General features: G+C 42.4%; 1 protein-coding gene across 1 annotated transcript in view; it reads left to right on the top strand.

Moving 5' to 3' along the window:
* The window catches only part of ITPKA (inositol-trisphosphate 3-kinase A), a 113,458-nt gene extending 97,982 nt beyond the window's left edge, over positions 1 to 15,476 (top strand). The window contains exons 4-7 of the mRNA XM_088471293.1: positions 6,806 to 7,010; positions 11,641 to 11,742; positions 12,687 to 12,758; positions 14,064 to 15,476. Of these exons, the coding sequence (XP_088327419.1) occupies positions 6,806 to 7,010; positions 11,641 to 11,742; positions 12,687 to 12,758; positions 14,064 to 14,264 (580 nt within the window). The 3' untranslated portion in view covers positions 14,265 to 15,476. The remainder of the gene's footprint in view (positions 1 to 6,805; positions 7,011 to 11,640; positions 11,743 to 12,686; positions 12,759 to 14,063) is intronic.
* Positions 15,477 to 16,144: the final 668 nt, after the last annotated feature.

Raw genomic sequence — 16,144 nt, 5'->3', positions numbered from 1 at the left:
GGCATACGAAGTAGAAAATGGGGGGGGGGTTAACCCCCTATTGTTCCTCAGGACACTGAATTGAACCTGCAACAATATATGAAGACTATATGGTGATAGAAATTCAGAGATATTAGTTGCATGCATTTGCAAATACATGGGAAGCTGCTAGGCCACGTCACGGCTTCTCTGTTACTAGCAGTCCCTAACACTAAGGGGTTCACGTCTGGGGCGCAGTGCACCCCAAAAATCATCCAGCCCAGGGCATCACACAAAAAAGGAAAAGGGGTGACAGTTAAGTGTAAAGTATAGATGTGTAGGAATAATTAATAAGTGTTGAAAAAAGGGGGTAAAATATATGTGAAAAAATTACATGAATAAAAATACACTGCAGTAGTGTCCTGAATGTGATTGGCCCGCTTGTCAGGGATATCCATCCCCTTCTACAGTGTGGATCGATTGGTACAAATGGTGTACATGGTCAAAAGGTCGACACAAAAATGGTTGACGTGTTTTTTTTTTTATTACTTATTAGGGTTTGGATAAAAGGTCGACACATGATTTTGTTTTATTAGTAGATTTTACAGTTAGGGTTTGGTCAAAAGGTCGAAACAAAAATGGTCGACACATTATTATTTTTTGGGGGTTTGATCAAAAGGTCGACACAAACTGTCAACGTATGATTATTAATTTTTAAGGTTTGGTCAGTAGGTCGACTTTAAAATGATTATTTGTTTTATTAGTATCTTTTTCTTTTATCTTTTTCAGTTAGGCTTTGTGCAAAAGGTCTAAACAAAAATGGTCGTGGCTAAAATGGGCGACAGAAAAAAATGGTTGACACTGGATCCTTTTTTTTTTTTTTTTGTTAGGGTTAGGCACTTACTGGAGGGTTAGGGTTTGGCATCACGGGGAAGGTTAAGGTTAGGCACCAATGGCAGGGTTAGGGTAAAGATTAGGGTTATGAAAAAGAAAAAATGTTTAGACCATTTTTGTGTCGACCTATTGACAAAACCCTAACTCTACAAAAAATACTTTAAAAATAATCATGTGACCTTTAGTGTGTCGACCAATTGTCCCTGTCAACTTTTTTGTCCATGTCGACCTATTGACTGTTTAACGTTCCGTTTCATTGAAAGCTGTGCGTGCGTCTGTCCCCTGTCTGAGCCCCTGTGTCCCAACACGCTGAAGGTGCGTTGGGGACCTACGCTGAAGGTGCGTCTAAGACCACCTTGAGCCTCTGAACCCCTGATGCTTAGGGTGCGTCTGAAACCAGACATTCAAGCCCCTGCACCCCATAACTGTATGGGTGTGTCATTGCAGAGTGCGGGGGAGTTGTGGAGCAATGTAGTGCCTTCCATACAGTACTGCAACATTATTGAACAGGAAATCATGTGGTCTGATTGAAAACTGAGGTTGCGTTTGTGTCCCTGAACCCCAACACCTATGAGTGCATCTAAAACCAGATTAGTGCCGATGGACCCATCCCACCACTGTACTTAATTAAAAAAATTATATAGAGGAATGAATCTAAAAAAAATCAGGATTACGAAATATTATTGGGCTGTGGTGGGATTTGAACCCTGGACCACGGCGATGTAAAACGACCGCTGTAATCATTAGGCCAAGAAGGATTTTACATCTAGTTACTGAATCCTTATGCACTCCACCCAACCGCTGCCTTTAGGGAGAGTGCAGTGAGGGAAGCATAATAATAAAAAAGTCTTTCTTTCAAAATATTATACTAGTACATGTAAACACAGTACCCCACCATTAGTGAATATTAATTCATCCCGTCTCATCGAAAGCTGTGCGTGCGTCTCGTTAATGTATTGGTTATACCGTCATAACAACAGACAATTACACAACGAGCTTCTGTGATATTATTAAAAAGATTGGTTGTGCGAAGATGCAACATGCAAATACACTGCAGTAGTGTCCCGAACGTGATTGGCCCGCTTGTCAGGGATCTCCATCCACTTCTACACTATGGATGGACGGGTACAAATGGCCTACATGGTCAAAAGGTCGTCGCAAAAATGTTTGAGCAACAAACTAGCTGGGCCCATCTCTAGCTAAGTTTAATTTATTGCTATTAATAAATATGGGGTCATAAGAAGGAAATGATCAAACATGAGTGCCTCTTTACTAGGGGTTGTTGTTGTTAGCCCTATGTATTGCATTTTGCTGCTGTTTGCCATTAATGGCTGCCTATCTCAGGGATAGTTTACTCAACAACTGATAAGCAGCAGGCAGTGAGGAACACATGTTTAGCGATAGGAACTACATAAATACAAAATAGTGGTTGCTGATATCAGCTTAATGGTTTTTCACAGGTGCTTGAAAGGGAGGGGGTTTACTCAGGACTACAGAAAAAAAAGGCTTGAACATTACATGATCATAGAAATCCAGAGGTCTTTGTTGAATATATTTGCAAATATATGATTGAGCGCTGGGCTGCGTCAAAGCTCCTCTGTACCGACGTCCCTAATGCTACATAATAATAGCACCCACTCTGGGTCATGATTTCATATTGTTGCGCCACATGACAGCAGCACATACATAAATATATTTAAGTTGAGAGCCAACTCACCTAGGGGGTACTGCAGAAACCTCCAAATAGCACTACAGGAACCAGCACACTCTCCCAATGCTGGTCCCATCCATGCCTCTCGAACAGCAATACAAAATAGTGTAATGGTTTTTACTTGATTAAGCGCCTGGCCATCATGTGTTTGCAAATATATACAACAAAGACCTCTGGATTTCGACTATCATGTAGTGTTCAAGCCTTTTTGCTGATTTTTTGCAGTGTGCTGGAGGGAAACTTTTTTTTTTTTTTTTATCTGTAGTCCAGGCACCTGTGATAAACCATTAAGTTGATATGAGCAACCACTATTTATGTATGTGCTGTTATCATATGGCACAGCAATATGCAAGCGTGACCCAGAGTGGGTGCTATAATTATGTAGCGTTAGGGACGCCGCTACAGAGGAGCGATAGATACTACTTACAAAGAAACCTGTTAATAACCTATGATGTATGCTTTTCTGCTGCGAAGCTATATACAGATGTGTCCACATACATCTTACCTCCGTGGGCTACAAGTCCCATTAAACATAAAGTGTGAGCGCCGTGTGCGAGTTTTTATTACCATCAATCAGCAGAAGATGCTTGTGCGTCCTATTCCCATCACTTTGCAAGTAGGGTGCATTTGAATGTAAAAAGTCGCATGAAAAGATGCTCGGTGCTACCAAGTCATACCATGGCATGGCGCTACTAGAAGGGCTGTTTAACTATAATTATCAAAATGAGACCCCTGCAGGCTGTGTAAGCGATAAGTTAACTATAATGTGATGCTTGAACTGCTCTATAATCTGATCCTCAGTTTCTTCTATTAATAAAAGTTTAATCATTTATAAACGTGTGTGTAGAAGTAGTTAATTAGTTTAGCTGACTGGGTGTATAGAGGGATCACACCCTGAATGTATGCAGTCATTAACGTTTACATTCAAGACAAAACAAGAAGAGATAACGAATGACTTTCGCAAGTCGGTACCTGTAATAACACATTAACGTTGATTGCTACAATACGGAAAATGTAGGTACTTTTATTGTTGACATAGCTTTTATTTTCTGTGGGTGTGTTAGCATATCAGGCTTTTTTTTTTTTAAATTGTTCCAAACCAAAAATACACAAGTGTTAAGTATCTAATGTGTTTCTTGTGTCCTTTTCTTCTAAGTAACTTTGAAGTCTTCAATATAAATCCAAAAAATTAATTATTTCTGAGAACATTGTGTGTGAGAGCTAGGTAGCATGGGATGTGTGCTAAGATTAAAACAGGTGAGCTAGGTAACAATGTGTGGATGCTAGGGTAGCAAAAGGTGGGTGCTAAAGAGACAAGGTGTTGGGTGCTAGGATGACCAAGGACAGTGTGGTAAGGGGTGGGTCATTGGGTGGCAACAGATGGACTATGTAGCAAGGAGTGGGTGCTAGGGTGTCTGTTTGAAGGGACAAGTGCTCATATGGTAAGCGGTGTGTCGGTAGGTGGCAAGGGATGAGCTGGGTAACAAAGGGGTGGGGAGCTGTGGGCGCTAGTCTGGCATGATGACGGCTGTGTAACAAAGGGTAGGACCTAGGGTGGCAAATTGTGGGCTAGGTAGTAAGGGGTTGCTGTTAGTAAAGGGTAGGTCTAGGGTGGCAATGAGGTGGGTGCTAGGGTGAGGTCAGGTGCTAATGCTGAATTGTGGGCTACAGGCTGTATCAGGGAGATGGAAGGGCAAACGGACACAATACACAATCTACACATATAAAAATTAAAAATACAAGAGAATAAAAGACATGGGTATAGGAGAAAAATAAATGCAGGATAGTAAACTAGGGAAAGGTACACAGCAAGTGGAAAGGGACAGATTTAGTCAAATTTGAGGGTGGCTATCGCTAGCTTTGGGGAACAAAGGATGGGATTAGTATAAGGGTTTGGGGCACAGTTTGTGGTCGGAGTGCAAACGATGGAGAGGTACAGGGAAAGTGGTTGGGTTGGAGAACAAGGGATGATAAATAGAGTCTGCAGCAGGGAGAAGGAACAGCAAAGATTGGAAACAAATATAATGAAGAAAATTACAAAGGAGCATGTAGAAGAGAGATGAAGACTGGTACCCTCCAATGCTGATCCATCGCAAATGGCAGTCCACTCCTATGCTGATCCATCGCAAATGGCAGTCCACTCCTATGCTGATCCACCGCAAATGGCAGTCCCCTCCAATGCTGATCCATCGCGAATGGCAGTCCCCTCCAATGCTGATCCACCGCAAATGGCAGTCCCCTCCATTGCTGATCCACCGCGGATGGCAGTCCCGTCCAAAGCTGATCCATCGCAAATGGCAGTCCACTCCATTGCTGATCCACCGCGAATGGCAGTCCCCTCCAATGCTGATCCATTGCGAATGGCAGTCCCCTCAAATGCTGATCCATCGCGAATGGCAGTCCCCTCCAATGCGGATCCATCGCAGATGGCAGTCCCCTCCAATGCTGATCCACCGCAAATGGCAGTCCCCTCCATTGCTGATCCACCGCGAATGGCAGTCCCCTCCAAAGCTGATCCATCGCAAATGGCAGTCCACTCCATTGCTGATCCACCGCGAATGGCAGTCCCCTCCAATGCTGATCCATTGCGAATGGCAGTCCCCTCCAATGCTGATCCATCGCAGATGGCAGTCCCCTCCAAAGCTGATCCATCGCAGATGGCAGTCCCCTCCAATGCTGATCCATCGCAAATGGCAGTCGACTCCAATGCTGATCCACCGCAAATGGCAGCTGAGACGTGAAAATGGATTTATAGAACACTGCTTCATTGGGAATGCGTTAAGTTAATATAATAGCTTTTAGCTTTGGCAGGATTCTGTTTTGAAACAGGAGCACGCTTCTTGTACGTATTTGTAACCCGCAATCTCACAGAATGTAACACGCATCTAACTGAATCTGCAATTACGCTTTGCATGGGAAACCTATTGTTAATGAAAATAGCTCATTTTATTTACTCCGAAACCGCTATATGCATGCAAACCGCACTACAGTTGTAGTTTAAATAACTTATTCGCAGTGAAGTGGGTGTATTTAATTTTAAACAGGTAAAGTGGCTTTTTGTTGGTTGTAAAGATTGTACATCAAACGTTCTGAATTATGATGGGGAAAGATGCATGGAGGATCGTGAAAAGCAAGCAGCTGGCATGCAGAGCATACACAGGAGTGATGTAAGCCAGCAGCAGGAACATCTCTGTACATTAGGGCAGCTTGTTGTGGAGAAGCAGAAGTACTGGATACTGGGAATATAATGATGCAGAGAGTTGGCAGAATATGTGTTAGACATTTGCACATGAGCTTGGAAACAAATGGCTGCTGTTCTGTTTTTCAGAGCTTTCTTGCAACATAGAGTACAATGTACTTAAGGAGCGTTCCTAATTGCACCAAATGATTGTGCTCTTGAACACCGCAGGCAGCTATGATTATTGATGCATGTAAAGCATATAGAAGCGAGTGCACGTTGGAAAGTTTGTTTGTGCACAATGCCTACATCATATTTTAGACTATTAGCATTAAAGGGAGTTTATAGGCTTAGAATAAGACATTTAATGTGCTTTTGTAAACACTTGTGTGCACGAGCCCTTACTTAGATCTACATAATGAAATGTTGGTGGGTAATGGGAGTAGCAGACGGAGCTTGGCATTCCACCTGCCACAGAGTCTCCCAAATTATGGGTAATCTCAAGCGGGTTTAATGACCAATACTAAAGTGGTCGGTTAATGTATCATGGTAATACCGTATCAAAACTTTAAACGAAACCTATGTTACACATGGAAATAAATTTTGCCTAACCACTGTGATTTGAGATTGATTGTCTTCCGATCCTAAGGGAATGTGTCTCAGTGGGGAAAAAGATTATAAGAAACCCGATAAACCACTTTATAGTTACAAGTCAATTATTTATTTATTTACAGTACATGTAACATCAATGTTTAAGGGAGCTATCTTGCTGCTTCTTCAGTGAGGATGGGTTTATTTTAGTGACAATTGCTCCTGTCCTGTTGAACTACACTATTGTGGAGTACAGTCTTTCATTCCTTGACAGTGATGAAAACCTCATACCAAAGTAATTTTGCTTTCCGATGTTAGAGAGGTCACAGTAAAGACACAAGTTGCACCATATTTATTACATTGAGTTTTTCTAAATATGCATTCAGTCTGTATACTTTGCTATCCTGTTGCTTCTCTTTGTTGTGCAGTTATACTGTATGCGTAATGGTTTTCTTATTTCCTTGCACCTGCAGGACATATTTGGAAGAAGAATTAACAAAAGCCCGTGGAAAGCCAAAACTAAGGAAGGACATGTACAAGAAAATGATTGAGGTGGATCCTCATGCACCCACACAGGAGGAGAGTGCTCAGCAAGCAGTAACCAAACCTCGATACATGCAATGGAGAGAGACTATTAGCTCAACGTCAACTCTAGGCTTTAGGATTGAGGGAATAAAGGTCAGCATGTCTCCAGATTACAAATGTAGTGTTTTGTTAAGTGTCTCATTGGGGATGTAGTCTGCATCCCGGCATGCAGGGTGCCGACGGTCACAATACCGGCGCCAGAATCCCGACTACCGGCATCCCGAAGGTAAGTATCGGAAGTTAGGGGGAGGGTTAGGGTTAGGCACTAAGGGGGGAAGGTTAGGTTTAGAGTGCGTGGGGAGGTTAGGGATAGGCACCAGGTAGGGGTAAGGGTTAGTGTTAGGTTCCTTACCTAGTGCTGTCGAGATTCTCACTGTCGGGATGCAGCTATCGGCATTCTGACCAGCAACATCCCGACGGCCGTGATTCCATACCGATTCAGTTTCATTGTACCATATCCACTTATTAGCGCTGACTAGCTTTAAATCTGAAACTTACTATACTATTTATACTATCTGCCTTCTTTATTAAAAGTTAGTGTCGCCGCTTTAAATAATTGAATATACTCTCCTGTGTTTTGGCACCGACTACCTCTAGCTCTCCAGGCTGTCAGTACATCATATTGGAAGAACACCTCACCAAATTATATCACTGTCATTCTCACACAATGTGACAATTCATTGTGGACTGTGTGGTTTTATGAAGTTTTGTTCTGTTTTTATACTATTGTCTTCCACACACATTGCACTGACTAGGGCATTGTTGGAGAAAGTGGCTGGTGTAGAAGAGGTGGTGCTGGAATTCAGGAACAGGGACATTAGGGGAATACAGCTCTGCTGAAACGCACAGGGTACATTCCAATTGCCGGAGGAGTTTTGTTTTGGTGGAAATAACATTTAAAGTTTCTACCTGAAGAATATAACAATGAGTCTATTCACAACAGATCTGCCTTGGGTGAGGTATATTCTGCTTCTTGGGATACACACAACATATTGGCTAATCTCTAGGCATTAGAGAGTCACGTAGACAATCCATCTGCATTGTTCGAAACTCAAAAAGTCGAAGGATAAACAAAGTGGTTTAAGAAACAGTTGTACTTCTCAGGGTCACATATCTATTGTTCGGTTAAGTTTACAAAATACTGTATGTGTGAATGTATATATAAATACAGCAAGTCCTGTATACTCAAACATATAAAAAGACTTAGGGTGCTTGGCCATATATGTATGTATAACAATCATTGTCCAGTAAACAAAAAAAAATAGAGGACCAGCACACCATTTAAGTGCAAATATGTATTTATAAAATCATTAATCACTGAAGACATATATAGGAATGCCGTGTCTCAAAATGCCATCAGTTCACATTAAAAGTGCAATAGTGCAAAAAAAATAGTAAACACATGGTGATACTCATCCATATATTATTTATTTTTTACCAGTTATTTATATAGCGCACACATATTCCGCAGCGCTTTACAGAGAATATTTTACCATTCACATCTGTCCTTGCCCCAGTGGAGCTTACAATCTATGTTTCCTACCACATGCTCACAAATATACACACTATGGTCAATTTTGTGGGGAGCCAATTAACCTACCAGTATATTTTTTGGAGTGTGGGAGGAAACCAGAGTAAACCCACGCAAGCACACTGAGAATTATACAAACTCCACACAATTAGGGTCGTGGTGGGAATCGAACCAATGACCTCAGTACTGTGAGGCAGTAACGCTAACCATTACACCATCTGTGCTGCCTGTTACCAGACTGATGCCATAATGTTGATTCACAGGTTCCTTATGAATAAGTTTACAATTTTTGCATTTTAAATGAGAACTGATGACATTTTGAAACTAATGATGTTTTAATGAAATGTTTGCATGTAAATGGTGTGCTGATCCTCTGTTTTTCTACTGGACAGTGATTGTGTCCCCCCTGTGTTTCTCCAGCCTCATGTCTCCACCTGTGTCTGTCCGGCCCCATGCCCACTCCTGTTTCTTCAGTCTCATGCCCCCTGTACCTTTTTTTTTCCCCTCCCAGCCTCTCTCTTTAATCTCTGCCTCCCTTGCTATCTTTCACACACTGCTGATGGGAGGTAGGGGGGGATGTAAGTGGGGGGGGGGTTTGCGGGGATCACGCGTAGGAAGGCATCACGGGAATATGAGTGGGATGGGGTGGTGTTGGCTCCAGGCCCTGACCACGCTGGTCTGGGTTTTTCTACCCCTCTCTCTCTTTTTTTACAGGTTTCTTCCTTTCGGCCTCCCCGCCCCCTCTTTGTATCTTCCACTCTTACTCAATCTCTCCCTCCTCTATTTCTTTCTACCCACTTACTTTTTTCTATTCCCCTCTTTTTTTTCCCTCTAACATCACCCGTTCCTCTTTTTTACTCTCCCACCCCCTGAATGTACTGCCCCTCTGTTTCTCGCTCTTCCTCTCCTAGCTCTCGTTTTTAGACTTCCTGTCTTCAGTTCTTCCTTATTTTTAAGGAGGGTTATTTGCTATTTGGCAAGGGGAGGGGCAGATGGTAAGCGTGTGTAGAAGTGCACATTTGGTCTGACGTGCAAGCAATGTGAAAACACTTTTGTCACCATTTATATACTGTTATTATATAGATAAAACCTCTAACTTTAAAGGCCAACCATACCGAAAGTGAGAACGTCTTTGAGATTCACCCCGACTTTCTACAGCAGTTTTTGTTAGGAACTCTTTTCTCAGTAATATGCAGCCAGAAGCCCATCCCTTAGCTTGTAACCAAGCTTCAAGAAGATAAGATTGTAAAGCATGGTATGTCAGTTACTCATTACCACACTTACTGTGAAAACACATGATCACATCATGCAGCAAAACTCTGGGCCTGATTCAGACCCGGACGCTATGCTGTGCTCACTCGCATTGAGCGATTTTTCGCAATCTGCGCATGCGTGTGAGTCGCAATGCGCCTGCGCGAACAAGTCATTGTGATGGCAAAGTGCTCGCCCATAGCCCGTAGTTGGGCCGCTATTTTGAGTGACAGATAGTGCCGTTTGTGGGTGGTAACAGGGGAAGGTGCTTGTAAACGGGGGTGTGGATATGCGAACGCAGGCGTGCCCGACCATCAGAACGGAGTTTAATGGGTGTGTATAATTAGCAAAGTAGCTTCATTACACACGTGACTGGGTTGTATTTTAGCCTGAACTGCTCGCAAGTTGTGGTGGGAAAAGGCTACAACAAGCGCTGCGAGCAGCTCCGATGGCTCTCGATGTTCCCGATTAATCCTACAACAACCAGAGATGACGTGTGTTGCTAGTGGAAAAGGGCGTCTTTATACAGGTGCGAGCGCATAGTGCGGCCGCTCGCTATTACTTAGTGGGCGGCTTTACGCGACGCAGTGCGAGCACATGATTTAAATAGCCGGCCCCTTTTAGCCAACGAGCGGACGCAAATAGCGTCCGGGTCTGAATCGGGCCCTCTGTGCGCCTCTTAATTATCTTCCGAACCTGCTTCTCTTTGTTCACAACGCCGTGCCTGACTTCGCATTCTGTTCACGGGAAGTTGTTTAGAAACCTAATTCATATGATGCAATTCATACTGCAGATTAATTAAGCAATAAGGCAGAGGAACGGGAGAATTGTTTAAAATGAAAACCTAGTAAGCTGTGTATGGTGTATGTTCTGTCCAGAGCTATGAATGCAGCACACACACAACCTGACATTATTCACATTTTTCCTGCCAGCAAAATGAGGGGAATTTGTTCACAAATCTGCAAATACATCATTTAGATAGATCTATTGTCAAGATTTCTGCACATGAAAAAAAGCTTTTAAATGTATTTTATGAATATAACACAATGGGCCTCATTCAGATGTGGACGCAGATGCCAACGCAACAGCGATCTGTAACAGTTTCATTGAGCCACCAGCCGTCTAGTGCAAAGAGACCCCGACTGAAATCATCCCACATCCGCCGCTCACACACTTAACCGGAAGCATCGAACGCAGGTCAGGCGGCCATCAGCCTTATGAGTCAGTCTAAGCTGCCGCAGACACAGCCGGTCTCGGGACACGCAGAGCACTTTCCTGCTGCCAGCATGAACGCAGTGACTAATTTATGCACGCCCAGAAAACAGTGTGTAAATGGTCCTGACATGCCTACGTTTTTCTCACCGCCCCCAGTTACCTCCCCCAAACGCTGACTACCTGTCACTCACTCTGCAAATGAAGCCTCTGTGTGAGCGTAATCGCAATTCAATTGCTGTGCTTGCGCACTGCAGCTTACACGCATGCGCAATGGCTAACAATCGCTCAATCTGCATATCTGAATCAGGCCCAATGTCATTTTTGTTTTTTAATGCACATGTTTTATTTTTCTTGTTTCTGTTTTTATTATATACACGGTTTTTGTTATGTCACATTGTTATGGAACTTCATCATGGTCTACGCTAGTTCAGGAGACTGCTGGCATATAGGGGGCTATTTAGTTGCAGGCGATATGCTGCCGGAGCAGACTTGCCATATATTTGTCACATATATGGTAGCTGCAACATGGCAGGCTTTCCTGCACACCTCTACGGGGTGCAAGGTAAATCTGGCGATGTTGCTGGATATGATGTGCAGTAACATATGTAATTGAATCGCGCCTATAGGTAGCGAACATTCAGTGACCTCATGAAAACATTTCTTTTTTGTAGTTTCCTGTTTCGTCTGAAAATTTACATCTGAAACATTTCTTATATTATTTTTCAGAAGGGCGACGGAACATGCAACACAAACTTCAAAACAACAAAAACTCGAGACCAAATTCACAAAGCTTTCTTTGGGTTTATCGATGGCAACAAAGTTATTTTGGTATGTAGACTTGCAAAATAATTCATTCCTCCTAAACTTTGAGTGAAGCTGGGAACACACTGAGCGATGTGTACCCAGCCGATGGGCCGACCTATAGGATCCTGGGTACACATCAGAACGATGTTACAGTAATGAACAACGGAACAATCGCACGTTCAGTCCTTCATTAAAGTGCATAGCACCGCATGCGATATCGTCGGGTGCAGCACATCAAACCTGACGACCTCGCACGCGACCGCGGGAGTGTGCATTTCGTGTGTGCCCAGCTTGAGACAGTGGATTTGTGTAAACAATATTGCTTGCTTCCCTACAGGAACCCACAAAAAGCACTACAACTCCACAAGAAACAAACAAGGACTGGCCACATCTCGTGGCCAGTGTAGAGACCTTTTCATACACATGAACGTAAAATATGGTTAAAAAGGAAAGTTCTGAGATGTTTCACATCGAGTGGTTTCCTTTTTTTCTGAATCCTTAAGGTATTTATTCACTACACGAGAGTGGAACGACTGTACGATTACAACAAGGTAATCGTGCAATCATTGATGATCCTGTGCAGTGGATAATGTGGCCTGCATGTTCAGGCGATGAAAAATGCGGACAACGACCAGCAGAAGCGCGCATCGCTGGTCGTTGCCAGCATTTTCACTGCACGGTTAATGAACGATAACTAATGTCATGAACGTTCAATCGCTCATTTTTCTCGTGTAGTGGATACGCGCCTTTACTATCGGGTAGATTTGCTAAAGTGTCAAAAAATAAAAAGTGGCGGTTGTGCCCATGGCAACCAATCAGATATTAGCGATCATTTTCTGGAATGTACTAGGTAAATAACTTAAATCTGGTTGCTATGGGTAACATCTCCACTTTTCTTTTTTAAAATCTTTAGTAAAACACTCTTGTGTTCTCTAAACTGATTTCATAATATTTTGATCTTGTTGCAGAATAAATATCTCAATAGACTGCGGGAGATCAGGACTATTGTGGAGTCTTCAGAGTTCTTCAAGCATCATGAGGTATGAGGGGATTTACAAGACTTGTGTAGTGACAGCTAGCTTCCACTTACAATAGACTATACAGCAGAAGCTGAAATACCATTTGAACTTGCACCAGGCCTATTGCAGGTGCAGGTTACACAGGGTGTTTCACGCTTTTTTTTTTTTTTGGCCCCAAAGTTTTTCTTATAACTTTTAAAGTAATTGACATAATTTAGTTAAATGTGACAAAGACATACCTTGGCCTGTGAGAAACATGAGGAAATCATAGCAAGTGTTGAAAGTATTCGCCATTAGCATCCAGGCCAGCTGGTCATGAATGCGCGAAGTGAAGGCCACCTGTTCACCTCCCTAGGTAACAGCGCAGTCCAAAATTCAAATAGGGGAACCACACCAACTGCCAGTGAGGATATAACCAGGGAGGATGGCAGTTGGTGTGGTTCTACTATTTGAATTTTGGACTGCGCTGCAGCACCACCTCTGGAGCCGCCACTGCTAGTTCGTAGGTATTCCTGCTTCCTGGTGGTGTGTACTGAGGCATCCACATTCATCATGTCTGTGTGTTACGTGCCGATATGAACCTTTATCGACGTACCCACTATCAGCAACATGTCCATGAGACGGGCAATCTCCCTGCGTCCGCAACAGTAACACCCAGAATATTTTCAAAACATTTCTGAGACTGTGTGTCTCAATTGCAACTGTCGGCGCACAGATGCAGGCGCAGAAGAAATGACTCGATCAACTGTGTACAACATCGGCAGTGCGTCCAACTCAGAATCCGTCCCTATCTGTTCATACAGTATGTGTAAGTGGATCCAAAAATAGACAGTGTTTGCCTCACGCAGCTCTTTTCCGCAGAGTAAGGACAGAGACCAGGGGCTAAACTTCCCCCTCCAGGGCACTATCTTGTAGATAGCAGTGCCGATAATGATGGGCGCATAGCGCCCTTCTCATTTACCACCCAACCCCACAATAATACATGGGGAAGAAGCGGTATCAGTGCACATAACGTGCGCCGATACCACTCCTCCCCCATATCGCCCCTTCATACATCTCCCCGAGAGTTCCTGTGATGGTAGCTTCAGGCAAAGAATAAGTTCATGTTCAGTTTTATTCTCTGTTTTATGACCCACCAGACTTCAACCGCTGCACCAGGTCTTATTCAGCATTTAGGCGGTAAGCAGAAAATATGACCTGAATTGATGCTGCATTAAGCCTAGAAAAGAACTGTAGGCCAAGCTTATTCCATACCATTATATGTATCTTTGTTGGGATTCAGAAATACTCTGGTATATTTAAAATTAGTCTTTGTTTTCCTTTCAGGTGATCGGAAGCTCTTTGCTGTTCGTACATGACAAGAAAGGCAGGTGTAATATATGGCTTATTGATTTTGGAAAAACAACATGCCTACCCGAGGGGCAAACCCTGGACCACCGTATTCCCTGGCAAGAGGGAAACCGGGAGGATGGTTATCTTTATGGATTTGACAATCTAATTGATATCTTATCTAGTATCATATCCTGATAAGGAAAAGAAATCAGCGAATCATCTGACCACTACATTAGGATTATTCATATGCAATTTATCTATTGCCGTTTACTGTTTGGGATGGATTTTTATCTACTGGTGATGGAACTAAAGATGCTTTTAACTTGGGAATCACAAAGCTTACAATGTACAACCTCTCTATACAGCCATTTGGTTATTTGGATTCATGGAAACATTCTCCACCCTGTGGGTTCTGGATAAACTCTACGATTATTTATGATGACTTGTGCTAAAAGCCAAAAGTGTCTGCGATGAAAAGTTTCTTGTTCTCTGTGATGAAACCTATTTTAAAAAACCAGGGTAGGTTCTTATTTTAACTCTGCTGTACAACATTGGGACTTCAGCGAACTCCTAGTGAATTTATAATTGTAATGAAATGCAAGGGCACAGTCTGTGAACCTAATATAACCTTACTACTGCAGAAAATATGAAGTGATTTTGCTACCAGTGATCCAGCAACATAATTTTACATTGTGGTTAAAGGCATGGGACGTGGCCCTGAGTAGATAATGCGGTTCAAATTGCCCATTTAGTTAATTTTTCAGTTAGGTAGGGACTCAAGTCTATTGGCTTAGGACTGATTCTTTGAAAACAAAACAAAAAACTAGTTTACCCACTTTGAAATATGTTCGTATATAGGTGATATATTGTAGTATTTTATTTGCAGTCTGCAGGTTTGACTGTTGACAAGTTTTTAATAGGTCGGTCATGGACTAAAATGCCTGTGTTTTCCACATCTACCTATAACATCTTTTTCTAACTGACTAATAATATGCCTTGAGAACAAAAGTAATACGTAAGTCCCGCAGCCACAGATGTCTACAGTGGCTTTTACCGTACGTTATACCGTTTATGAGAGAGTGGACCGATTGTTATTTAGTGAGGTGAGATAAGGTTTGCAGGGTACGTTTTATTCAAAGGCGGTAATATGTGTTCAGAACTCCTTAAAACATTTATTTAGTTTGTAAAGAATATTGGACCCATTTATTAATATATACATTCTCAATGTGACCTGGGCTCAATATTTGTGGCCAAAATCGCATTGCAGCATGTGATCATTCCACCCGAATGTATCAACCAGCACATGAAGGAACAGGGACCGCATCACCGGTCTCTTCACTCCTCCTTATAGGCTACAGCGGCTATCGCCATAGGCGAAGAGTTCTGGAGCTTGGTAAATCTGACAGCTGACGGTAATGGAGGAACCACAGCAGCTATTGTAGATATCTGCTGTGGTTCCTCCTTCATACATTGGGGTGATACGTAATAATTGCGTATATCTCCCGAAAAAGGGTGTTTTCAGAAAATATTTATGATAATAGCCCCCTATGTGTGAATAAGCTCTCCGTCATCAGGCAGTGTGTTGTGTTGTCTTTTTTTTTTTTATTGTTTTTAATTCCCAGATTTTTAATTTCACAAGCCATAATTCTGCATGTCAATAAGCTTTATGAACTGAAATCCAAACATTTGGGTTAAAAAAAAAAAAAATCAGACTTTGTTTAAGATGGAAACGTTGGTGACTGTTGGCGGTCTTGTGTCAGTGCTTAGGAGCAGAAAAGAGAACAGCTGCGCACTTCTGTATGTAGACAAAGCTAACTGCAATAAATGCTCTGGGGAGAATGTTATACTACAACAGTGTCATTAAAGAACTGTATTTGCATTCACTTCCATATATACAGTATATTGTATATAAATATATATTCTGATTAAGAAAGATGGCACTATTGAAATGTTTGAGTAGCTTTTTTAGATCGCATCCTACCTAAAGCAAACACCCTTAGCATGCCAATATAAATACTTACATGTTTAACTATTGCAGTTGGACATCTTCCTATGTAACCTGGTTAAGTGCTTGA

Source organism: Taudactylus pleione, unplaced genomic scaffold (assembly GCF_031769625.1).
Source record: "Taudactylus pleione unplaced genomic scaffold, aTauple2 ptg000113l, whole genome shotgun sequence".
Classification (NCBI taxonomy): domain Eukaryota; kingdom Metazoa; phylum Chordata; class Amphibia; order Anura; family Myobatrachidae; genus Taudactylus; species Taudactylus pleione.
The sequence above is the reverse complement of the archived record's forward strand: the minus strand, read 5'-3'. Positions and strand labels throughout refer to the sequence as shown.